The 26,812-nt window shown below is 44.3% G+C and overlaps 1 protein-coding gene across 3 annotated transcripts in view; it reads left to right on the forward strand.

Annotated features, from left to right (window-relative positions):
* Window positions 1–3,917: 3,917 nt before the first annotated feature.
* CSNK1D (casein kinase 1 delta) overlaps window positions 3,918–26,812 on the forward strand; it is a 69,199-nt gene continuing 46,304 nt past the window's right edge. For all 3 annotated transcript variants that reach the window (XM_084648170.1, XM_084648169.1, XM_084648171.1), the window contains exon 1: window positions 3,918–4,219. In XM_084648170.1, coding sequence (XP_084504296.1) covers window positions 4,144–4,219 — 76 coding nt within the window. In that variant the 5' untranslated portion in view covers window positions 3,918–4,143. The remainder of the gene's footprint in view (window positions 4,220–26,812) is intronic.

The raw sequence follows: 26,812 nt of genomic DNA on the forward strand, positions 1-26,812 counted from the left end.
GGGGAACATGTAGAACTTCTTCATGAATCTCTTTAGGTTTCACAGGTCAAAAATAGGCCTGAGCCCACCCTTGGCCTTGGGGATTAGGAAATACCGGGAGTAGAACCCCCTGCCCCTGAACTCCAGAGGGACTGCCTCTACCGCCCGGAGTTGTAGGAGCATTTGCACCTCCTGCACTAGAAGTTGCTCAAGAGAAGGGTCCCTGAAGATGGACAGGGAGTGTAGGTGGGAAGGAACAGAATTGGAGAGAATATCCCAATTCTACCATGCTCAAGACCCATTGGTCTGAGGTGATTTGAGCCCAGGTATGGTAGAAATGGGATAGATGATTCACAAAGGGAGGGGAAGAATCCAGAATTTGAACTGGTGCATCACCCCTGGGTGCATCTTCAAAAGTTTGGTTTGGAGGCTGAGGGCTGCTTCGCTGTGCCTTGGCCCACTGCCTTGGCCCTGTGCCTATTACGCCTACCCCGCTTCCTGTTATAGTCCTGCCTAGAAGGAACTGAATAGAAGCAAGGGGCAGATTGTGGCTTAAAGGGCTTTCTCTGCGGGGCTGGCGTACGAAGCCCCAGAGACTTCAGGGTTGCCCACGAGTATTTCAGGCTGTGGACCCTAGTGTCTGTTTGCTCTGAAAAGAGTCCTGAACAGTCAAAGGGCAAGTCCTGGATAGTGTTTTTGACTTCGTATGGGACTCGGGTTGGAGGGCAATGTCTAGACAAGGCTGCTCTTCCGTCTCTGAAATGATGTAGTAAGCTTCCACACACACCCAATACACCCCCATCCTTAAATACTCACCATCTTCATCCAGGTGTTTATGTACAAGGGACACGTGCATAGGGATGTTCCTATATTGGTCTGCTCTGCTGTTCTGATTGCCTGAATTGGCCACCCTTTCCATTATCTCCTTTATTTAATAAATCAATTTTGATAACTATGTATCCAGTATTTTTAAGATAGCATTTAAAATTTATTATTAAATAAAACTATTTTTGTGCATTTTAAATTACATTTGAATTTCCATCCAAATAGAGCTTGACGCAAATAACAAGTAAAAAATTAATCATGTAGTAAATAAGAATGTATCATTCATCATTTTATAAGAAAAATGTAAAAATTAAGAATCTGAATAAATTAAGTTATGTGACTCCTGACCCATCCAACCCCCCCTTGTCCCCAGACCGCCCCTTCCTGGGACCCCAATCCCTAATTGCCCCCCCAGACCCCACCCCGTATCCAATCCCCTCGCTCCATGTCTCCTGACTGCCCCGAACCTCCACCCCATCCAACTGTCCCCTGTCCCCTGACTGCCCTCTGGGACCTCCTGCCCCTTATCCAACCCCCCGCCCTTACCATGCCACTCAGGGCGGCAGGACAGGCTTATTGGAAAGCCTGGGAGGTGGGCAGGTGCAAGCTGTGCGCGGTAGCATGGCTGCTGGGGAGGGGGACAGCTGGGGAGGGGCCGGGGTCGAGCCTCCCCGACCTGGAGCTCAGTGGCTGTAGTTTGCCCATCTCTGTACTAGCATGCTGCCATTTGCTGTAAATTCAGACTTTCACTGTGACACCCCACCCAGCCCAAGAGGGCACAAGCCCTACACACCAAGATACTCATCACTAGGGGTGAAACCATGGCCCCACTGAAATCAAACAGCATGCAAACCATAACCCAGAGTTCTGCAATGACATGCATAATATTTCCCACATGCATTATTTAACACTACAGGAAAATATTAGGTATGGATTTAGATATCTAAAGGAAAGGAAACTCCACTCTTGTATCATTCATTCCTGAAGGCACCTATCTTTGAGCTTCTTATATAAAGAAAATGTACCTCCAAATTAGTCTGGAATCAATAGCATTATTTGTTAAAGCTTAAAGTTAACTAGGTGTTTTCATAGGACTGAAAACAATGTTTGTAAAGCATTTTAATTGGGTGACCCCTGGTTCATGTGTTGTGTGAAGGAGTAAATAACACTTTCTTATTCATTTTCTCCCCACCATGCAGATTTTATAGACCACTATCATATGCCCCCTCAGTCTCTTTTCCAAGCTAAACAGTCCCAGTCTTTTTAATCAATCCTCATAAGGAAGCTGTTCCATACCACTAATCATTTTTGTTACTGTCTCTGTACTTTTTCCAATTCTACTTGCAGTTTAGTACATGCCAGATCTGGTAGCAACTTATACCTGCTGCCATTTTTCTCCTCATCTTTTTGTGATGTTGCTGTGCACGAAAATCATCCAAGTTCTGTCTGGTAGACATTGATGGAATTTCTGTGTATGCAGTATGTATGCAAAACTGCAGGTGTAGCGTTTCTATAGGGTTCTATCCTTTTAGATGAAGGTTGTGTGCAGAGCAGGAGGGGATGAAGGCAGTGGTGAGCTGGAGCTGGTTCGCACAGGTTGGCTAGAACCGGTTGTTAAATTTAGAAGCCCTTTTAGAACTGGTTGTTCCGCGAGGGACAACCGGTTCTAAAAGGGCTTCTAAATTTCACCGGCCAAAAGTGGCACCTTAGGCGCTGACTCCAAGGGTGTTCCAGCCCTGGAGCACCCAAGGGGAAAATTTAGTGGGTGCAGAGCACCCACCAGCAGCTCCCCGCCCCACCCCTGGCCCCAGCTCACCTCACCTCCGCCTCCTCCCCTGAACGCGCCACCCCCCCCGCTTCTCCGCGCCCCCCCAGCCCCAGCTCATCTCCGCTCCGCCTCCGCCTCCTTCCCTGAATGCGCCGCCCCGCTCTGCTTCTCCGCCCCCACCCCACCGCTCCGCGAATCAGCTGTTCGCGCAGAAAGCCGGGGCAGGCTGAGAAGCAAGCAGCGGCTTCCAGCTCAGGCCCAGGGAGGCAGAGCGGAGGTGAGCTTGGGCGGGGGGGACGCGAGGATGGCCGCCCGTGCCACAGCAGGTAACCCGGGGGGGGGCACGCAGGGGAACCGCTCCCCGCCCCAGCTCACCTCCGCCACCCTTAGCCTGCATGGGAAGCTGCAGCCTGCTTCTCAGTCCTCCCTGGCTTCTCGCTGAACAGCTGATTCGCGGGAAGCCGTGGGGTGGGGGGGCACGGAGAAGCAGAGCGGGGCGATGACTTTAGGGGAGGAGATGGAGGCGGAGCAGAGGTGAGCTGGGGCTGGGCGTGGGGCGGGGAGCTGCCCGTGGGTGCTCTGCACCCACCAGTTTTCCCCGTGGGTGCTCCAGCCCCAGAGCACCCAGGAAGTTGGCACCTAAGGTGCCACTGTTGATGTGATCAGTGGGGGGAATGGCTGCTCCCCCTGCTCTCCCGCAGCTATGCTCCCCCACCCCTAGGAGCCAGAGGGACCTGCCGGATGCTTCCTGGGAGCTGCCCCAGGTAAGCACCGCTGGGACTCTGCACCTCGCCCCCCAGCAGGTGCCTCTGGCTCTTAGGGGTGGGGTGGGCACCCACTACAGTGGCCCACAAGACCCTCCTGCCAGGTTCTGGGGGTAGTCAGGGGCCAGGGGTGGATGGGGCAGGGGTCCTGGGGGGGCATCAAGGTACCCCGGGGGTTTGGATGGGGCAGGAGTCCCAGGGGGCGGGGGTGGGCAACGACCCCCTCATGGGCTGAGGAGGGAACCCATTGTTAAGATTTTGGCAGCTCATCACTGGATGAAGGTGCTATTAAATACGCTAGCAGAAGTCTAATGGGGGTCAGGTCTGAGACATCTAGGGCCTAGGAGCCTTTGACTGGCAGAGGATCCACCTGGTTTTTACAGTTTCTGTAGCCAGGCTGACGCTTCCTGTATGTTAGCCATGAGGCTGGGGTTGGGGGCCTACGTTGTTCAGAGATGGGGCTGCGGTCCGGGCTCCGATGAGGGGGCTGATTCCGGTCCACGCTCCCCCACAGAAACCACCCGAGGCCCCGCCCTTCAACCAAGTGAGCCCCACCCCTCTCCTCCCTCTCCCGTTGCTAGGGAAGTGAGGTCACACAGTTATGGCGGCTCAGGCCCGGAGACGCTGAGGAGATCCGTGACTCTGGGGAATCCGCGTCCATCCGACGGGGAGCGGCGCCGCCCGCTCCTCTCACTGGTTTCGAGCGGCAGGACTGGGGGCTGCAATGGTCACAGCAGTTGCCGGGCTCTGAATTGGCATCCGTGAAGCCGACTTGCGGGGGCAAAGCAGCCGAACTGGGCCGCTGCCATGGAGCTGAGAGTCGGGAACCGATACCGGCTGGGCCGGAAGATCGGGAGCGGTTCTTTCGGGGATATTTACCTAGGTAAGACGTGGACGTGGAGCCTTGTCCTGCAGGGTTCTGTCTCTGCGCTGCTTGGGCAGCTGCCTTGGGGCTCACGGGCCTATCGCGAGGGGTGAGGGCTCTTGGAAGAGTCTCACTGTGTTCTCCCGGGCTGGGATAGGGAGCAGGGGGTGGGGTGAGAGTCCGTTTATCCTCCGGTGCCGCCCGAGCTGTTCAGCTGCCAAAGAAATGCCCCCAAATCTCAGGAAGCTTCTTGTTGCCACATACGGAGGACGGACTAAATTCGCATTGAAGCATCACGTTCTAATTTAGACAGGGCTGACAGCCAGGTCTCCTGGATTCTGTGCTCATTTTTTGCTGATTTACTCCCTCTGTGACATTGGGCAAGCTGTTTTCATACTCTGTTCCACTGTCTTCCCATCTCTAAAACGGGATAAGGATACTGACTTACCATTTGAGGACTGCGTCAAGTGACTTGAAATAGATATCATGATAATTGCTATAGAGTTGATGAAATTGCTGTGATTTTGTCTACATTTCTGATTGGCCTATAAGAAATTAGCCAACTAATGATAATTAGGTCTTGGCAAAAAAAATCAAACCCTTTAAAAACCATTATAATGTAGTGGGCCTCTGTGACTTTTCATGCCTTGTGTATCTTACTTACCCAGTCTTGTCTTAAGTTCTTCAGGGCAGGGATTGTCTCTTCCTCTGTGTTCACACAGTACCTATCACGGTGGTTCCTTAGTTCTGACTTGGGCCTCTAGATTTTATTAATAATTTAAATCATAAGCAGACTTGAGAAATTGCATCTTTTTAAACACATTTTTAATGTGTTCTGAAAAAAAGGTCTCTGGATTTTTATCTTTGGAAGGCTATTCCAATTTCGATAAGCAGACACCTGTGCAAACATGCTACATATGGGATTTGTTTTCAAATTCTATGTGTAGCATGTTACCACAGATGTCTGCTTTCAAAAATTGGAATAGCCTTCCAAAGATGAGCCAGAAAAACTTACTTCCCTGCAACCACTGCTGGGAAACTGTAGCCACCTAGGTTAAAAAGAATATCACTGATTTGTGTGTGTATCAGCTGTATCTGTACACAAATTAATTTACTTTTCTACACTACAATATTTCTTATTGCAGTGGACAGCTGTTCGTCAGAACTAACTTCTAAACTAAAATCACTTGTTCACAGGCAGTGAATATTGATTATCCTTGAATAGAACACGTGAAATGAAATCTCCATGTTTCTAGCTGAAGGTCTGCAGTATATATAGACAGAGATCAGGATTCTATGGGTCTATTAATGTATTCATTTAGAAGGCTGAGGATGGTGGTATATGTTGCTACGCACATGTAATACCAGTGCTCCAGAATCTGCACTGGCTACCTATGGGTTTCTGGGTGGACTTTAAGATGCTGGTTTTGCGGGGCCTGCCTACCTAAGGCCTTGTCTACACTACAGGGGAAATTCAATCTAAGATACGCAATTTGAGTGAATAGTGTAACTCAAATCATCATAGCTTAGATCTACTTACTGCGGGGTCCACACTATGCGATGTTGACGGGAGATGCTCTCGATCCAGTGGAGTACAGGAGTCAATGGGAGAGTGATCTGTGAAGACCCACTAAATTGACCGCAGATGCATTGATCGCCACTCTCTGCCTCTCACCATGCAATACTGCCATAGCTAAGATCAGCAGAGGCATTTGAGTTGGAGTTCCCATAGTATATTCAGACCTGTAATTGTCCACTGTTGCAGTTCCATCTCTGGGGGTGATGGTAGAGGCAAGAGAGCAAGCCAGTGCTTGTCATCCCTATCTACACTAGAGCTTCTGCTGGTGGAGCTGAACAAGTGAAGTATTAGTCCTGTATTTGCTATCCTGGACAATCCCTTGGAGAGAGTTGTTTGCAGAATATCCTGCATGAGAGTGACCCCTTCTTTTGGTTCAGAACAACCAACTAGTTTGAGTTCACTGTTAGGGCATGCTGCTAACAAACATCATGTTTTGGCAGACATCTGGGGAGAGTTTCAGTTTGAAGGAATGAGGCTAATTATGTAGACTTTTTGGGGTGGGGGGAGAGAATCTGTCCCCACCCTCCCCCCAGGAGCTGTCATGTGATGTTTTTGTGAATAACAATTCTTAGTTTTATTATGTGTGTGCATTCAGCTACCTGGTAGGGTGTCTAGAGCCTAGAATAGGTATTGTTTGTCTAAATGTTGAAATAGAAACAAATATGAGCTGAGTCTACACTGTCTTTCCTCCATGTTGGGAAAATAACATAGGACCTAATCACATCAGCCACACTATCAGAGGCTCGTTCACCTGCACATCTACCAGTGTGATATATGCCATCATGTGCTGGCAATGCCCCTTCTGCCATGTACATTGGCCAAACCAGACATTCTCTATGCAAAAAAATAAATGGACACAAATCAGATGTCAAGAACACTTCAACCTCCCTGGTCACTCAATTACAGACCTAGAAGTCGCAATACTCCAACAAAAAAACTTCAAAAACAGACTCCGAGAAACTGCAGAATTGGAATTAATTTGCAAACTGGACACCATTAAATTAGGCTTGAATAAAGACTGGGAGTGGATGGGTCATTACACAAAGTAAAAACTATTTCACCATGCTAATTTTCCCCCTACTGTTACTCACACCTTCTTGTCAACTGTTTGAAATGGGCCATCCTGATTATCACTACAAAAATTTTTTTTCTCCTGCTGATAGTAGCCCACCTTATTTGATCAGTTTTGTTATAGATGGTATGGCAACACCCATTTTTTCATATTCTCTGTGTGTATATATATCTTCCTACTGTATTTTCCACTGCATGCATCCGATGAAGTAGGTTTTAACCCACAAAAATTTATGCCCAAATAAATTTGTTAGTCTCTAAGGTGCCACAAGTACTCCTTGTTCATTTTTTTAAAACTAGTTTCTTCTCACAATTGTGAAGCCAGTATGAATAGGGCATAACTTAGTCAAAACAACTTTTAAAATTATTTAAAACCTATTTCACTGTCTAACCAATAATGGCTTTTAATATTCACTCTGTAGATTTTAAGAATCCACCCAAATTTTAGATTGGGATTTTGATTTATTTCCCTGACTTATCCTCCTTCACTACAAATATAGGATGTGCTGGGAGGTTAGGGCCCTCTCAAATGACACTTTTTAGACAGGAGTCAGCAGTTCTTCCTCAGTGACTTTGTGCTTTCAGATTCTCTGCCTCATCCTTCAAACTGTAGGTGTTTAGAATCACATCAAGCTGGCTGTGTGGGACTTGCAGGCAGAATTTCAAAATCCAAAGCACTATCTGAAATAAAACAGTTTGAAGTGGGAATTTAAAAAGAACTAAGAGTTTAATATGCCTAAATCTTTTGAAATTGCCCCCTTGAAAGGAAAAGGGAAAAAAAAGTAGAATGGATTCTCAGATGGTATTTTAAATAGTCCCAAGAATGTACAGTATACAGCTAGAGAAGAATAACAAATTTAAAATAGATAGCTGTTCTAAAGTTTAATTCGCTAGACCAGTCTTTGGAGTCAAACCAGTATAAATGATGACAAAACTTGGCGCACTGTGTTTCAGACTTGTGCATGGTGTTTGTCAGTTTGGCAACTCCTTATTCTAAGTCAAATGTTCACAACCCCATTACATTTACTATTAAAAATAAAATTTTAAAATCTATACTACTGCTACGTTTGACCACAAACCATGAAGGCCACCCCAAAATTATTCTGGAAACTTTCTTTTCTTTAGAATTGTAATAAAATGCCTTGCAATTCCCTGATCACTGTCAGCAGTCACACTCCACCACTTGGGAAACACTGCTCTAGAGTATAACCATGTATCATTTAATTCTTACATCTAAATAGGACAGAATAAAACCAAACATTTTCACTGATGGATATAAACATTGAAAAGTATCTAGATTTAAAATGAGGGAACAGGGAAATAGGAATGCAGAATTGTATGGGTTAAAAACATCACCTGCCTTTGTTTTTATTAAGTAAAATAAGGCCTTATAATGTAACACTCACTTTTCACTCTTTCAAAAACTGAAGTTGAGGTTTTTTTATACTGTCTCATTTATTGTCTGTCTTTAAGGTAATAGTTTATTTGGGTTTATACAAAGAGTGCCTATACAAGGCTCTTAGGTGCTCTTTATACAAGTTATGAGGAGAAATATTAAATAGCAGCTTAACATCATATCCAGCAGAACTCGATCCCGTACAAAACACTGTCTCCACATGGATCTCATCCCCATCAAATCCTATCCTTTGCAGCAGCTGATGGAAATATATTCATGTGGCATGCCCTGAAGGTTAGCAGACCAGGACTGTTTCTGACTAGGGTAAGAAAGAAGGCTATTTCTAGAGGTGATGATCCCTAACAGAGAATGCTTCACCACCAGTCCTCTCTTTCAAACTGAGTGATCTCCATCTGGAATGCTTTTACTGATTGCAGCTGTGGTGGTATGGTACAGGATGGGAGCTCACAAGAGCTTATGCTCAAATAAATTTGTTAGTCTCTAAGATGCCACAAGTACTCCTTTTCTTTTCTCTGATACAGTGGTTCTCATCCTGCGGGCCACCCGATTACCACACAGCTGCAGCCCAGCTGTGTGCTAAAAACTATTCAAAATTTGCCACTCTGGGCTAGCAGGATGCGGGGCCAGCTGAGGGGGAGAGGGCATTAGGCAGCCCAGCCCTGCTGGAGCACTATTGCCAACAGTGGGCCTGGTGAGTTCAGCAGCGGGGCATGGTGCGTGGCAGTGGGTCTTGGGGGGCGGAGGTCTCTAGGCAGTGAGGGGTTTGTGCGGGGTGCTGGGCAGCATAGGCCTGGGAACTAAGTGTGGGGGGGATGCTACAGCACCCCCAGGCTTTACTTGGGGCTCCACTCCTGACTCCCTGCACCCGGGGTCCTGGCTGCTGGCCCTGCACTCCCACTCTGTGGAAGTCTCTGGGTGGGAGGTGCTGGGCATAGGGGTCTGTGGGAGAGTTTAGCTGGAGGGGCACTGGGCATACAGATCTGTTGGGGGGGGGAGGGGGTGTCTCTGGGCAGGGGAGCACTAACTTTAAGCGTGTGAGAGAAGACTGGTATTTCTCTCCTGCCCTCACTTCTCCCACAACATATAGTCCTCCCATCCCCCATTTCCAGGTCACCTTTCACTTCCTGTCCCCATTAAGTCATTAGCACTTTAGAAGAAAAGTGTGCACAAAAAAAGTTGGTAAAATGGAGGAGGGCTATATCGCAGGAACCCCCTTGCTCAAATTTTGATTGCTAACATTACCCCATTGTACCATGAGCGATAGCAAATTTCAGGCCAATCTGAGCAAGCATATAGATTTTGAGCACTAAGAAGAATCATCCTTTCAGAAGACTTTTCTGTTTAATCTCAACTGTAGCAGAAGTCATGTTCTGCTGTAATATTGTATGAAATTAATTATCAACATCTGCTTTGCTATATCCAGATTCCCAGCAAAGGTTAATCCTGAAAACATAGGAGGCTCTGAGGAGGTATGGAGTGCTTATAGAATCATAGAATATCAGGGTTGGAAGGGACCTCTGGAAGTCATCTAGTCCAACCCCCTGCTCAAAGCAGGACCAATCCCCAATTTTTGCCCCAGATCCCTAAATGGCCCCCTCAAGGATTAAACTCACAACCCTGGGTTTAGCAGGCCAAAGCTCAAACCACTGAGCTATCCCTCCCCCCAATGAGTGGCCCATTCATCTCAATGAGATGTTCTCAGATGAATGGGAACACCCTGTGGACACAATTACAATTGAAACAATAATTCAGATGTGTGAACTGCACCATTCATCTGAGTGCTCTCATCCCACACCCAGTGCTATTTCTTTAAAACCAATTATATGCATCAAGCGTGCACATTCTTAGCTCCTTACCCAGGTCTTGGCACTGTATGCTTCATGCATGCTCCCAGCAGGCCTCTTCTCATCCCTCACTCCAACTCCAGAGTGACAGGTGACCCCCAGACCCCAGCACACCCACAGGAAGGAAGAATATAGGCTAACAGGTGCCCTCTACCCCGATCCCTTCCACCCACCTCCATGAAACCCCTTTTAGTGTGTCTCCCCTCCCACTCCCCCTGACCCCCACCACACATTTTCATTTATCCCCCTCCACTCACTGTAGCCCCAAACCCCTCCCTATGTCTTCACTCCCTAATTTCCCCTCCTTCCCAGGAGGCGTTCATTTGTGTAATTTATTTTCTTTTAAAAAATAGTTTTAGCACCTTCTGAATTTTCTGCTGTACTCTGATTAAATTTTTCCAAAACAAAAACCCTTAGACAGTCAAATTGTAGCAACATGCCAACTTTTTTCCCCCTTCAGATTTCTTCAGAGGTTCAGATTTGAACTCATAGTTAAGGCTACAATTTAATTATGGGTATTTTTAGTAAAAGTCATGGACAGGTCATGGGCAAGACTCAAAAAATCATCATAAATACCCCTGATTGAATCTTAGGGGAGGGTGCTGCCTGGCTAACCCTAACCCAGCCACACAGGCCACTACAGAAGTCGTCACAGAGGTCGCAGGAAGTCATGGAGTACGTGACTTCCATGACAAACATAGAGCCCTATTCTTAGTGCCAGAATGTTGCTCAATTTCAATGACTGTAAAATGTCCCCTTAAACTGTGCGGGTCCAGAACCATGGCTGGCTCACAGTTCTCTTGGGAAATCTGTCTGCTTCTGTGCAGCATAATCCATTTGGCATTTGAGCATTAGGCTCGTGCCTATCTGCAGAGCCAAAATCTTTTTTTGAATACTGTTTTCAATGTTTCTTCCTTAAAGAGTTAGTGGTTGTCATGCAGTAGCTGGGATAAATGTTGAGTGATTGAGTTCATTTGGCCAATGATCAAACCATGGCTTTGCAGAAAAGTTGGTAAAATCTGTCAATCTTAAGCAAAGTTGTTTTGGGGGGTATATCTCAGGAACCCCTGTGATGGGTTTCCCCAGGGGTGCCCCCTAGAACTGGGGTACCACTGAGCACCCTGACCCACAAGCCTGGGTGCTTTCTCATACTGTACTGCTGTGACAAGCTGCAAAGCCCTCCAGCCTGCACTTTCACCAGCATTCACACAGGTAGGGACATACCCAGCTGCAGTTACACTCAGGCTTTCTAACCCCCAGCTTCCCAGCCCAGTACTCCAGAGCAGTACCATCTTGCCCTGGTCAAATCTGGCCGGTATATGGGTTTAATACCTGGTCCACCTCTCCCTCAATGTGGGGAGAACAATGCACACTTGTGGTAACCAAGCAGAGATTTTCCCCAAGCACTCCAATCAAAGCTCACTGGTTTATATTAAAACAAAAACAAGTTATTAACTACAAAAGATAGATTTTAAGTGATAGCAAATAGATCAAAGCAGATTACCTGGCAAATGAACAAAAAATGCTAAGTAAGATTAATATACTAAATAGATTGGATATAAATAGCAGATTGTAACCGTAACTGATGGTACAGGCAGACTTAAGAACATAAGAATGGCCCTACTGGGTCGGACCAAAGGTCCATCTAGCCCCGTATCCTATCTTCTGACAGTGGCCAGTGCCAGGTGTCCCAGAGGGAATGAACAGAACAGGTAATCAAGTGATCCATCCCCTGTTGCTCATTCCTAGCTTCTGGCAAACAGAGGCTAGGGACAGCATTCCTGCCCATCCTGGCTAATAGCCACTGATGGACCTATCCTCCATGAATTTATCTAGTTCTTTTTTGAACCCTGTTATGGTCTTGGCCTTCACAACATCGTCTGGCAAGGAGTTCCATAGGTCGACTGTGCATTGTGTGAAGAAATACTTTTGTTTTAAACCTGCTGTCTATTAATTTCATTTGGTGACCACTAGTTCTTGTGTCATGAGAAGCAGTAAACAACACTTCCTTATCTACTTTCTCTACACCAGTCATGATTTTATAGACCTCAATCATTTCTCCCCTTAGCCGTCTCTATTCCAAGCTGAAAAGTCCCAGTCTCATTAATCTCTCCTCATACAGCTGTTCCATAGCCCTAATAATTTTTGTTACCCTTTTCTGAACCTTTTCCAATTCCAATATATCTTTTTTTGAGACAGGACAACCACATCTACGCACAGTATTCAAGATGTGGGCATACTATGGATTTATATAGAGACAACATGATATTTTCTGTCCTATTTTCTGTGCCTTTCGTAATTATTCTCAGCATTCTGTTTGCTTTTTTGACTGCCGCTGCGCATTGAGTAGATGTTTTCAGAAAACTATCCACAGTGACTCAGAGATCTTTCTTGAGTGGTAACAGCTAATTTAGACCCCATCATTTCATATGTATAGCTGGGATTATGCTTTCCAATATGCATTACTTTGCATTTATCAACATTAAATTTCATCTGCCAGATTGTTGCCCAGTCACCCAGTTTTGAGAGATCCTTTTGTAGCTCTTCGCAGTCTGCCTGGGTTTTAACTATCTTCAGTATTTTTGTAACATCTGAAAATTTTGCCACCTCACTGTTTACCCCTTTTTCCAGATCATTTATGAATATGTTGAATAGGACTGGTCCCAGAACAGACCCTAAGGGACACCACTATTTACCTCTCTCCATTCTGAAAACTGACAATTTATACCTACCTTTTGTTTCCTATCTTTTAACCAGTTACAAGTCCACGAGAGCACCTCCCCCCTTATCCTGTGGCAGCTTACTTTGCGTAAGAGCCTGTGGTGAGGGACCTTGTCAAAGGCTTTCTGAACATCTAAGTACATTATATCCAATGGATTCCCTTGATCCACATGCTTGTTGACCCCCTCAAAGAATTCTATAGATTGGTGAGGCATGATTTCCCTTTACTAAAACAATGTTGACTCTTCCTCAACAAATTATGTTCATCTATATGTGTGACAATATTGTTCTTTATTGTAGTTTCAACCAGTTTGCCTGGTACTGAAGTCAGGCTTACAGGCCTGTAATTGCCGGGATCGCCTCTGGAGTCCTTTTTAAAAATTGGCATCACACTAGCTATCCTCCCGTCATCTGGTACAGAAGCTGATTTAAAAGATTATATATCATAGTTAGTAGATCTGCAATTTCACATTTGAGTTCCTTCAGAACTCTTGGGTGAATACCATCTGGTCCTGGTGACTTATTGCTGTTTAATTTATCAGTTTGTTCCAAAACCTCTTCTAATGATACCTCAGTTTGGGACAGTTTCTCAGATCTGTCATCTAAAAAGAATGGCTCAGGTTTGGGAATCTCCCTCACATCCTTAGCTGTGAAGACCGATGCAAATAATTCATTTAGTTTCTCCACAACGGCCTTACCGTCCTTGAGTGCTCCTTTAGCTCCTCGATCGTCCAGTGGCCGCACTGGTTGTTTAGCAGGGTTCCTGCTTCTGATGTACTTAAAATAAATTTTGCTATTACGTTTTGAGACTTGTAGATTAAGGCACAAGCTACACTTGCTTTGCAGCTTGGAATCCCCAGGTGTTTCATAGACAGGCTAGAAATCCCTTCACCCTGGGTCCAGCACAGGGTGGATAAAAATCAATTATTTAAAAATTAAAAAAAAAAAAAAAATCGGATTTTTTGATAAAATGCTTTTTGAGGAAAAAAACCTGTCTAAAGATAGTTTTAATTAAGGTACATTATAGCTCAAAGATATCTCATCATGCAATTGAGATTATAAATTCTAATTCTATGGTATGAGACAATATATTCATGTAATGCTTAAGAAAAGCTTTGTAAATGAGTTCCAATAGTTCATGGATTAGGGACCCAATCTTATGGGGTTCCGGGGGCTTCTGTATAGATTATTTAGGTCAAATCTTTCTTATCTACCCAATGGGACTCAGTGCTCAGTCTAGAAGATACCATCAGAAATGCTTAGTTTTGTAGTTTTCAAACTGTGGATTTGTGTCTCCAGAGATAATATGCTTGTTAATGGCAAAAATATTTTAAAATAAATAAATACTATATAGAGGTGAGAAATAGTTAAATAAAACAATTTAAATGTCTGTCTGGTGATGTTCTCCTCCTAATACAGCATGGTGAGAAAATCCTCCAAATATTAATGATTAACCTGTTTGAATTGTAGATATTTATGAAGTCATTGGGAGGTGAACTATCTGCTTCAATTACCTTTGGTAAATGAAATAACCAAACAGTCATTCATTTTCTGATATAGCTGTAAAACTAATCTGAAAAGTTTTCAAAATAAATCACTTTAAAAATGTATAGTGTGTACCTTCTAAAAATGAAACCTACATCTATCTCTTAGTGGGAAGAAGACGTATTAAGGTTATAACAACCAACAATAATGTACTTTTATGTAGAAATCCAGGATTAAATAGAGTCTTCCTGACTAGTGATTTAAATCATGATTTAAACCAATTTGGTTTAAACCAAATCCACCCTGGTCCAGCACTTCCCCCAGTTCAGTCTTCGTTCCAGAGGTGTTTCCAGGAGTCAGCTTGTGTGGGGAGTGAAGAACCATGGATGATGTCACTCCCTGCCTTATATAGCTTTAGCATATGGTGGGAGCCCTTTGTTTCAAAACCTGGTTCCCAGACTGGTTTGTGGAAAAATACTGACATCCCAAGATGGCTTCCAGTGGCCTGGTCACATGTCCTTGTAGCGTCACAGCAGCCAATACTTACAGGCTATCTGTAGCCTTCTCAGGAAGGCTCACCAGGTGGGATATAAGCTTCTCATAAGGTCTGCTGTTTTCCCTAATGGCTCATTGCCCTAAATAGGCCCAACCAAACCAGCTATGTAGACTGAAAGCATCTAGTGTAGTGGGTGTAACTTATGTGTAATTATATTTGAAGTACAGATACATAGTATTTATAACTTCAGATACAAAAATGAGGCATGCATACAAATAGGATAATCATATTCAGCAAATCATAACTTTTCCAATGACACCTCACATGACTTATCTTGTACAAAATGCATCATAATTATGCCATAACTATATTATAATAATATTACTAGGACAAATATGGGGTGCAGTCACACCTCCATGTCAGATGACCCCAAATTTGGATCACCAACCCTGTCCCACACCCCATGAGGGACTCCAAATTTCAAGGCAGTCCAAGTAACCATATGGATTTTTAAGCACTTAGAAGCGTCAATATTTAAACAAAATGGAACTCTTGACCTTACCTATAGGAAAACTGGCACTCTACTGTAGTATTGAGAATATAGGCAAGCCAAAGCGTACACTCTCCATTCAAGTGAAGTCCGAGATCATAGAATCATAGAATATCAGGGTTGGAAGGGACCCCAGAAGGTCATCTAGTCCAACCCCCTGCTCGAAGCAGGACCAATTCCCAGTTAAATCATCCCAGCCAGGGCTTTGTCAAGCCTGACCTTAAAAACCTCTAAGGAAGGAGATTCTACCACCTCCCTAGGTAACGCATTCACGTGTTTCACCACCCTCTTAGTGAAAAAGTTTTTCCTAATATCCAACCTAAATCTCCCCCACTGCAACTTGAGACCATTACTCCTTGTTCTGTCATCTGCTACCATTGAGAACAGTCTAGAGCCATCCTCTTTGGAACCCCCTTTCAGGTAGTTGAAAGCAGCTATCAAATCCCCCCTCATTCTTCTCTTCTGCAGGCTAAACAATCCCAGCTCCCTCAGCCTCTCCTCATAACTCATGTGTTCCAGTCCCCTAATCATTTTTGTTGCCCTTCGCTGGACTCTCTCCAATTTATCCACATCCTTCTTGAAGTGTGGGGCCCAAAACTGGACACAGTACTCCAGATGAGGCCTCACTAATGTCGAATAGAGGGGAACGATCACGTCCCTCGATCTGCTCGCTATGCCCCTACTTCTACATCCCAAAATGCCATTGGCCTTCTTGGCAACAAGGGCACACTGCTGACTCATATCCAGCTTCTCGTCCACTGTCACCCCTAGGTCCTTTTCCGCAGAACTGCTGCCTAGCCATTCGGTCCCTAGTCTGTAGCTGTGCATTGGGTTCTTCCGTCCTAAGTGCAGGACCCTGCACTTATCCTTATTGAACCTCATCAGATTTCTTTTGGCCCAATCCTCCAATTTGTCTAGGTCCTTCTGTATCCTATCTCTCCCCTCCAGTGTATCTACCACTCCTCCCAGTTTAGTATCATCCGCAAATTTGCTGAGAGTGCAATCCACACCATCCTCCAGATCATTTATGAAGATATTGAACAAAACCGGCCCCAGGACCGACCCTTGGGGTACTCCACTTGATACCGGCTGCCAACTAGATATGGAGCCATTGATCACTACCCGTTGAGCCCGACAATCTAGCCAGCTTTCTACCCACCTTATAGTGCATTCATCCAGCCCATACTTCCTTAACTTGCTGACAAGAATACTGTGGGAGACCGTGTCAAAAGCTTTGCTAAAGTCAAGAAACAAGATGGATGGATGGAGATGGATTAGAAGACCACATAACAGAGAAGTTCCTTTTGTTCCTACCCACACAAATAGTGCCAAAGACGGGACTCATTCTAGGGATAAAACCTAGTTAGAGAACACCAGGGAGAAACTCAGATCAAGAAACAGGTCCAGTCAATTCTTAAAGTAATCAGTCTGACTGCAACTGAGTCAGCATTTACTCAGAGATAGGCCTAGGTGGCAAGATATCTCCCTTTTTAGATACGCAGTTCTAACTGACTTCTCAACATTGGTTATGAGAGTGCAATATGGATACTCTCGGGAGCTCCAGACTCCTCCACATCCCTTCGTCTCCTTTCCAGGCTTGAGGGAAAAGAGAAACCATTCTAAAAGCCAAACCATTCTAAAAGAGATCTTGTACCTCCTGGAACTAGGGTTACTGGAGTCTGTCCACAAGAAGGGCTCTCCTTGCAGTTTTTTCATAGTAAGAAAGATTTGGAGGAGTCCTAGCTGTCCTCGACCTTAAGAATCTGAACAAATTAATAAAGAAGATTAAACTCAGAATAGAAATTCTAGTTTCCACTCTGTTCAGTCTCTTCAAGAGATGAGATCAGTGGACCTGGGAGTTTCTCTGCTTCAACTGTAGGAACCTTTACTAGCAATACAAAACATTGCCTTCAGATCTGTTTCCCGTGCCCACCCCTGCAGATCTTTTATTGATAGTTACAATAGCCAAGCTAAGTTCAGTTATACCTGAGCTCACTTACACAACTGTTCAAACAGTGGCATTTTATCAGCATAATCCCAAGGAACCTTTCAGGAGTTAACCTCAGAAAATCTTCTCCATGCTTCCTGCACATGGGTTCTCAATAAACACAGAAGATCGCTGAACCCCTCACAGAAAACCTTCTGCCTAAGGGGCAAGATAGAAACTTGGAAAGCCAGAGTCTTTCTGAAACAGGAAAGAAGGTTCAACAAGCTTCAGATGCTGCTCTCAGAGGTGTATCTACAGTTCTGTGGTGTTTTGGTCTCATGTATGTAGAGTGTGTACTCTATAGGCCTGACTGCACATGAGTGCTTCAGCGATTCCTCTTAGAGACTTTTGACCATTCCCAGCCTGAGATGTCACTGTGAAAGTGAAGACACCAGCCAGATTTACTTAGTCAGTTACTTAGTAGAAATAGGAACCCCAGGTGATTCATAGCTTCTAAGGCCAGAAGCAATCAATGTGATCATCTCGTCTGATCTCCTGTATAGCACAGTCCATAGAATTTGCCCCCAAATAATTCCTAGAACATATCTTTTAGGAAAAATTCAGTTCTGATTTAAACATTGTTAATGATGCAGAATCTACCACAACCCTTGGTACGGTTTGATGGTTAATTACTCTCACTGTTAAAAATGTATGCCTCATTTCCCGTTTGAATTTATTTAGCTTCAGCTTCCAGCCATTGGTCATGTTATACCTTTCTCTGGTAGATTGAAGAGCCCATTATTAAATATTTGTTCTCCATGTAAGTACTTACAGATCGTAATCAAGTCACCCCTTAACCTTTTCTTTAAACTAAATAAATTGAACTCCTTGAGTCTGTCATAAGGCATGTTTTCTAATCCTTTAATCATACTTGTGGCTCTTCTCTGAACCCTCTCCAATTTACCAACATGCTTCTTGAATTATGGGCACCAGAACTGGACGCAGTATTGCAGCAGCAGTCACACCAGTGCCAAATACAGAGGTAACATAATCTCCCTACTCCTACTCAAAATTCCCCCGTTTATGCATCCCAGGATTGCAATAACTCTTTTGGCCACAGCTTGACACTGGAAGCTCATGTTCCAGCTGATTATCCACCACAATCCCAACATTTTTTTCTGAGCCACAGCTTCCTAGGGCAGTGTCCCCCATCCTGTAAATATGGCCTCCATTCGTCCTTCCTTTGTACATTTACATTTACCCATGTTAAAATGCATATTTGTTTGCTTGTAGTTAGTTTACCAGGCAATCTAGATCCCTCTGAATCAGTGACCTGTCTTCATTATTTACCACTTCCCCAGTAATTTTATATGATGGTAGGATCACAATCCAGGACCTGAAATTTTGTTTATGGGTGCCAGCCGTTCAGGACAGGGGAGCATGATTGGGTCATTGCAATACATAGGAAATGTGAAGGGGTTCAGAGACCAGTTCTAGAACAACTACTTCTGAGAGATAAGAGATCAGGCTGGTTCTCCTAGACTTACAGGATTATGTCTTGGTTTGATCAGACAACACAACGGTAGCATACATAAATTTTCAAGTTCAGGTGTAAATGCCGAAGCAATATAGATGCCCTCCTAAATGGAAAGTTACCATGCCACCCTTAGGGCATAAACTGGATACTGAACACAAAAGTAGACTAGTTAAAGAAGGCAATTTAGAATAGTCACAGAACTAAGGAGTGTTCCAATTGTATTTAGGGAGCTAGGCCACGTCTGGGTGGATCTCACAGTGGCACACTTATCCAAAGTAATAGACTTAGTCATATTAATAAATTCCAGGGCCAAAAGAAACCATTGTCGTTATCTAATCTGACCTCTTGTGTAACAGCCCATAGAACTTCCCCAAAATAATTTCTAGAGCATATCTTTTAGACGAACATCCAGTGTTGTTTTAAAAATTGTCAGTGATAGAGAATCCACCACAACCCATGATGTGATTCCAGTGGTTAATTACTCTCATCCTTGCTACATCTGAAATGTCTCAAGTTGAGGGAAAGATCATGATCCAAAATAGAAAATGTATCACTTGATTATTTCCTTTATAACATGAATAAAAATTGATGATGATTTTGAAAAAAAAAATTGATGGATTTTCGAATTTTGTTTAAATTATAGTTTCTTTTTAAAAATAAAACTGTTCAAAATTAAATCTGAATTTATTATAAAATATGTTAGGGCCTAAATTTATCTTAAAACATTTAAATAAAAAAATGGGCTGAATCCATGAGCCTCTATCAAAATCTTTTTTATATAATTAAAGAGTAGATTTTTTTCCACATAACTTTTGAGGTTAAGCTTTATAAATATGGCACAGTAGGTCACATACTGTATTAAGGTCTTGTTTTGTTTAATAACAAGAAACTGTATATGTTCTTTTGCTTGTTTAAATTCCTCTTATACTAATGCATCTTGACACAAATCATGTGCAAAAACTTAATTATCTAGTAAATAAGCAATATATCATTTATCATTTTCTAACATACTAAAATATACAATTAATAAGAATCTGAAAATATTAAAATATATAATTGCTTAAATAAATGTACATAAGTGTACCTTCTTTGGTAGCAAAAATATGTACCAAATATAGTTTAAATGGGTGATTGAGTTGTAAATAAACACGTTTTAGTGGTTATATCAACCAATAAGAATGCACCTTTCTTTAGAAAATTAGGTACCTAAAGGAAACTTGATTGCAATCAATTATTTAAACTGAGGCTTTCCACTTGGTGATTTAAATCATGTATTTAAGTAGTCTTGATTTAAATCAATCCACCCCATTCCCTTCTGTGACTGGCCACTTCCCCCAGTCATCAACAGCTGCTCTAGGTGTAGATTAAGATCTCTTCAGGCTGCTCTTGCAGGATGGGACCTCAGCAGATGAGAAAGATTTGACTTTTAGTATGTAAATTAATGAGTTTATGACTGTGTATTTTATGATGAATACACAGAATATAATTGAGCTGACCTTATTTTCAACAGAGAAAGCTGTACAACTTATTTTCCTGTAGTGTAAGTCCCCTATGGGCACTCACGGTATGTCTACACTGCATTTAGACACCCATGGCTGGCACATACCAGCTGACTTGGGCTCATAGGTCTAGGCCTAAGGGGCTGTATAATTGCAGTGTAGATGTTTGGGCTCAAGCTGTAGCCTATGCCCTGGGACTCTCCCACCTCTCAGGGCCTTAGAGCCTGGGCTCTAGCCTGAGCCCAAACATCTGCACTGCAGTTAAACAGCCCTTTAGCCCAGCCCCATAAGCCCAAGTCAGCTGATGTGGTCCAGCTGCATGTTTTTAGTACATACCCTCAGAGAACTGAAAATTAACTTAGTAGATTTCCTTTCTAGAAATAACTTCTCCCCAAGTCCAAGACACACTTCTTTGGGTATGTCTGCACTGTAGTGTAAGCCCAGGGTTAGTAGAACTCTAGTTAGCAGACCCTAGGCTTGTTAATTTAGGGCTTGAATGTTTACACTAATTTGTAACCCCAGGTTAGCAATTGTTGAACTCTGGGTCCCTGACTTGGGCTCCAGTGTCTACACTGCATTATGCGGTCCCAAGTCCAACCACTCATATTCCAGACTTTCTAGTCCCCTCCCAAAATGTGGCTGCTCTTGCCCACTGTTCATGGTGCAGCGTGGGAACACTTGACTGTCCATGGGGCAAAGAAAACCAGCCCGTGGGATTGTAGAATACTTTTGGTGGACTCCAAGCATGAGTCCAATGGGCCTGTGGCTACACTGCAAAGTAATAAGGCTTGAATCCTGGTCCCCGTTTGACTCGGGCTCGGACCCTTCATCCCTGTGGGGATCCTGGGACAAAACCCTAGGTTAGTGTGTAGATGTGTAGTGTTAGTGTGTAGATGGAAGGGGGATTAGGGTTGAGCCTGAGTTCAAACCCTGGGCTGACGTTGCAGTATAGACATATTCTTTGCCGTTAGTAGTTATCTACCTTTCAGCTGTGGTTTTCGTCCTGCTTTACTCATTGTTGCACCTAGACATCTAGTTGGCTAAAATGTATTTTTCAGGCTATGTCTACACTACAACTTACTTCAGTATAACTTACATTCACACCCTTGAGCAATGTAAGTTACACCAACCTAAGCACTGGTGTGAACAGTGCTATGTCAGCAGGGGAGCTTCTCCTACCGACATAGCTACTGCCTCTCGCGGAGGCAGGAGTTAAGACAAAGGGAGAGCTCTCTTCCATCAGCTTAGAGCATCTTCACCAGAAGCAGTACAGCGGTGCAGCTGCTTTAGTGTACATATAGCCTCAGTATCCAGTCATCAGGAAGGACTTTCCATTCATATAGGGACTTAGCCATGCTGGTCAGTGCTTTTTTTTTTTTTTTTTTTTTAAACTGATTCGGCACTAGTGTTGACTGTGGGGGCCTCAAGATAACTTCAGCTGATCCAACATACTAATTTCAATTTTTCTTTGATTGGGACAGATTACGAGCATACCACTCCATTGTTCGGTGCCCTGTACTGGCTTTCCATCAAATTGCTGATCTGCTTTTGCAGATCCTGATGGTTCACCTCTAAGTTCTAACTTGTCTAGAAACTGCCTTTATTTCCATCAGTGAAACAAAGCCATTGTAGATTACAGAACTTGAGGTATAACTTTCAATCCCAGTAAGGAAAGGAAGGACTTTGACCTGTGGAACTCTATCACCAGAAATCAAGATAAGCTTTTTACCTGTTCAGAACACAGTTCAGGTCCATCTTCTAGAGAGTTGGCTACAAATTAGATGGTGATATTTATTCTTAATTCTAGAATGGTTCATAGAAATATATCTTAACCCAAAGGAGGAACAGAGAAGATGGTTCATAATCAGATAAGTTTTCATTTTAACCTGTATTGTCATGTACAGTAGCAGCATGAGGTATAAATCTGTATATACCTAAAACATTAATGAATGATGTATAGACCACAAATAATGGGACTTTTGAAACATGCAGTTTACACTCTAAAGAAGACTTACACCCACTTGTAGACTTTAATGTAGCACAGCAACCTTTGACTTCGTAGCCTTCAATATCTAATGCATATTGGCTTTAAACCAGTGTTATGTAGGTTTCAGTATCTTTCAACTATCTAAATTTAATGGTAAATGGGAAATATTTTGGCGCTTAAAGATACAATTAGTGATACTTACTTTTCCATATTTTCCTGCCATGACAATCTTGAGTTCTTAATCAAAAATATAAGTAGAGAATATTAGAGAGCTAAATTTAAAAAAATAAAGTTAATTGATCTGTCACAGTTCAGGGCAAAAGTGCACCATTATTGATACTCATGCTTCCAGCTCCCCAGCTGTTGCCTATCTTGGGAGGAGAGCCACATCCCTCTCCTTTCTGACCAGAGTATTTTCTGGGTTGCACAGTGTGACATTATCTGCTTAAAATATGACCATATAGATCATTGTTGCAACCACTGTTATATATTTGCAACAAATCTTGTACAAAGGTTGTCAAGTAAGGTGTCTCTGGACAGGTTATGACTCGCTGAATATAATTATGTTATTTGTATGCATGTATCATTTTTGTATTTGAAGTTATGAGTATTGGCTCTATACCTGGATTTCAAATGTTTGCTCCTGAGGTAACGCCCACAAGGTAAATAGCTTGCACATCTTGAAGGGACCATTCAAATTAAGTGGCTCATCAAAAGGACACTTAACTCACAATGGAAGACGCTTATCTACACTGAATGGATTGTCCTGTGAATGTTCTGTCTGGGCTATAGGTAATGGCTTCCCACTATGTCTCAGGGCATGTCTATACTGGCAGAGTTGCAGTGCCGCTCAGAGAGCGCTGAAGGGAACCACTGTTGTGTGTTCACACTGTCAGTTGCCTGCGCAATAGTGTGTTCACACTTGCAGCACTTGCAGTGGTATTTGGAGCATTGCATTCTGGGGAGCTATCCCATAGAGCATTTCTTCCTCTTCTGCTGCTAAGAGTTGTGGGAAGATGGAGGGGGTCGCGGGGCATCCTGGGTCCTGTCCCAATGCCCCGTGATGCATTGCTTTGCATCCCAGCAATCCCTGTGCTTCCATCCACAGTTAGCGCCATCTTTCAGTGGTTTGTGTACTGCGCGCCCAACCTCTTCAGGAATTGCAGGAATGGATCCCGAACTGTTGACCAGTATGCTGCTCATTCTGACCAACACATCACGATTGGCAGTGGAGTTATTCCTTAAACTACAGAGGCAAGAGGAGTGCGAGCGACATTGATCTCGCCACGCGTACTAGCTACGACATGAGAATGCTTGTGGCTTTCACATAGGTGCTGACCACAGTGGAACACTGCTTTTGGGCTTGGGAAATAAGGACTGCCTGGTGAGATCACATTGTGATGCATGTCTGGGATGACGAGCAGTGGCTGCAGAACTTTTGGATGAGGAATGCTGCATTCATGGGACTGTATGATGAGCTTGCCCCCGGCCTGCGGCGCAAGGACAGGAGAATGAGAGCTACCGTGCCATTGGATAAGCACATGGCGATTGCACTGTGGAAGCTCGTTACTCCAGATGCTACCGATCGGTCGCTAACCAGTTCGGAGTGGGAAGGTCGACTGTTGGACTCATGTTGAAGGAAGTGTGCAGGGCCATTAATTGCATCCTGCTCCAAAAGACCATGACATTGTGGATGGCTTTGCACAAATGGGCTTTCCTAACTGTGGAGGGGTGATAGATAGCATGCATATTCCAATTCTGGCACCAGACCACCTAGCCACTGAGTACATTAATCGCAAGGGGTATTTCTCAGTGGTTCTCCAGGCACTTGTGGATCACCGTGGGCTTTTCACAGACATTAACGCAGGCTGGTCCAGAAAGGTGCATGACGCAAGCATCTTTTAGGGACTTTCTTTGTAGACCAGAAGATCACCGTAGGGGAAGTTGAAATGCCCATTGTGATCCTGGGAGACCCTGCCTACCCCTTAATGCCGTGGCTTATGAAGCCATACAGGGGGCAACTTGACAGCAGCAAGGAGCAGTTCAACAACAGGCTGAACAAGTGCAGAATGATTGTTGAGTGTACTTTTGGCCATTTAAAGGCCTGCTGGCGCTGTCTCTATGGGAAGCTGGACCTGGCCAATGACAATATTCCTATGCTTATAGCCGTGTGCTGTACGCTCCATAATTGTGAAGGGAAGGATGAAAGCTTCACTCAGGGCTCAACTGCAGAGACTCAGAGCCTGGAGGCTGAGTTTGAACAGCTAGATACCAGGGCTATTAGAGGGGCGCAGCGCAGGGCCATAAGGATTAGGGATGCCTTGAGGCAGCAATTTGAAGCTGAAAGCCACTAATATTTGTTGCTGTGGTCGTGAGTGCAATGCTTGTAATGCTAAGAGGTGATTGTCATTGGTGCAGACAATGTGGAGAAAGAAGTGGTTCAGGACTATTTAGAAAAGCTGGATGAGCACAAGTCCATGGGGCCGGATGCAAGGGTGCTAAAGGAGTGGGCGGATGTGATTGCGGAGCCATTGGCTATTATCTTTGAAAACTCATGACGATCGGGCGAGGTCCCAGATGACTGGAAAAAGGCTAATGTAGTGCCCATCTTTAAAAAAGGGAAGGAGGAGGATCCTGGGAACTACAGGCTAGTCAGCCTCACCTCAGTCCCTTGAAAAATCATGGAGCAGGTTCTCAAAGAATCCATTTTGAAGCACTTTGAGGAGAGGAAAGTGATCAGGAACAGTCAGCATGGATTCACCAAGGGCAAGTCATGCCTGACTAACCTAATTGCTTTCTACAATGAGATAACTGGCTCTGTGGATGAGGGGAAAGCAGTGAGCATGTTATTCCTTGACTTTAGCAAAGCTTTTGATTTAGTCTCCCACAATATTCTTGCCAGCAAGTTAAAGTAGTATGAGCTGGATGAATGGACTATAAGGTGGATAGAAAGCTGGCTAGATTGTCGGGCTCAACGGGTAGTGATCAATGGCTCCATGTCTAATTGGCAGCCGGTAATGATCTGGAGGATGGCGTGGATTGCACCCTCAGCAAGTTTGCAGATGATACTAAAGTGGGAGGAGTGGTAGATACGCTGGAGGGTAGGGATAGGATACAGAGGGACCTAGACAAATTAGAGTATTGGGCCAAAAGAAATCTGATGAGGTTCAATAAGGACAAGTGCAGAGTCCTGCATTTAGGAAGGAAGAATCCGATGCACTGCTACAGACTAGGGACAGAGTGGCTAGGCAGCAGTTCTGCAGAAAAGGACAGGGGCGGTGGATGAGAAGCTGGATATGAGTCTATAGTGTGTTCAGGCTAACAGCAATTTGGGCTGTATAAGTAGGAGCATTGCCAGCAGTTTGAGGGACATGATCATTCCCCTCTATTTGGCATTGGTGAGGCCTCATCTGGAGTACTGTGTCCAGTTTTGGGCCCCATACTACAAGAAGGATGTGGAAAAATTGGAAAGAGTCCAGCGGAGGACAACAAAAATGACTGGAACACATGACTTATGAGGAGAGGCTGTGGGAACTGGGATTATTTAGTTTGCAGAAGAGAAGAATGAGGGGGGATTTGATAGCTGCTTTCAACTACCTGAAAGGGGTTCCAAAGTTGATAGATCTAGACTGTTCTCAGTGGTATCAGATGACAGAACAAGGAGTAATGGTCTCAAGTTGCAGTGGGGGAGGTTTATGTTATGTTATGAGGTGGTGGAATCTCCTTCCCTAGAAGTTTTTAAGGTCAGGCTTGACAAAGCCCTGGCTGGGATGATTTAGTCGGGGATCGGTCCTGCTTTGAACAGGGGGTTGGACTAGATGACCTCCTGTCCCTTCCAACCCTGATATTCTATGATTCAGTGATCACGCAAAAAGTCCTCCTTAGTTCTTCGTGGCCGCTTTCTAATTATGCGCAGCCGTTCAGCTGCCGGTAACGAAAGAGGGAGGCAGGGCTCCCAAGCTCATCTCTGTGAAGTTTAAACACAACGTTTTACAGAAGCAGTATTGTTTGCAACACACACAGCACTGATTCAGTGATTTAAAACACAGCCCGTACTCTCACACCTGTCACTAACTGGCTGACCCCAGGCAAGCACATATGAGCCACAAGACCCCCAAAATGATGAGTAGCCGCAGCCGTAAGGTAAATCACACTTCCCGGACCCTTGTGTACACTGGGCACTTGGCTCTTGGGGGAGCCAGCACAGTAGGGGGGGGCCTGATAATCATTCCTATCCCCACACTTACCACAGGATGTGATCATTATGGAAGATATCTTGCTGCTGAGGGTCAGCAGCGGATTGCTCAGTATCTCCATGAGAGTTTCCTGGAGATCTCTGAGGCAGATTCACGTGAAGTGAGGGAGTCAATCAGCAGCCTGTTCCGCTGCTCAGACTAGGCATGCGGTGGGAGACAAGCCTGCTTTCTGCAAACCACCTGCCCCCAACAACTTGCTTCAGCAATTCCCAAAATCAAATCCACTTACCAGGGGCCTCCTC

Source organism: Lepidochelys olivacea (genome assembly GCF_965140295.1).
Source record: "Lepidochelys olivacea isolate rLepOli2 genome assembly, chromosome: 14".
Classification (NCBI taxonomy): Eukaryota; Metazoa; Chordata; order Testudines; family Cheloniidae; genus Lepidochelys; species Lepidochelys olivacea.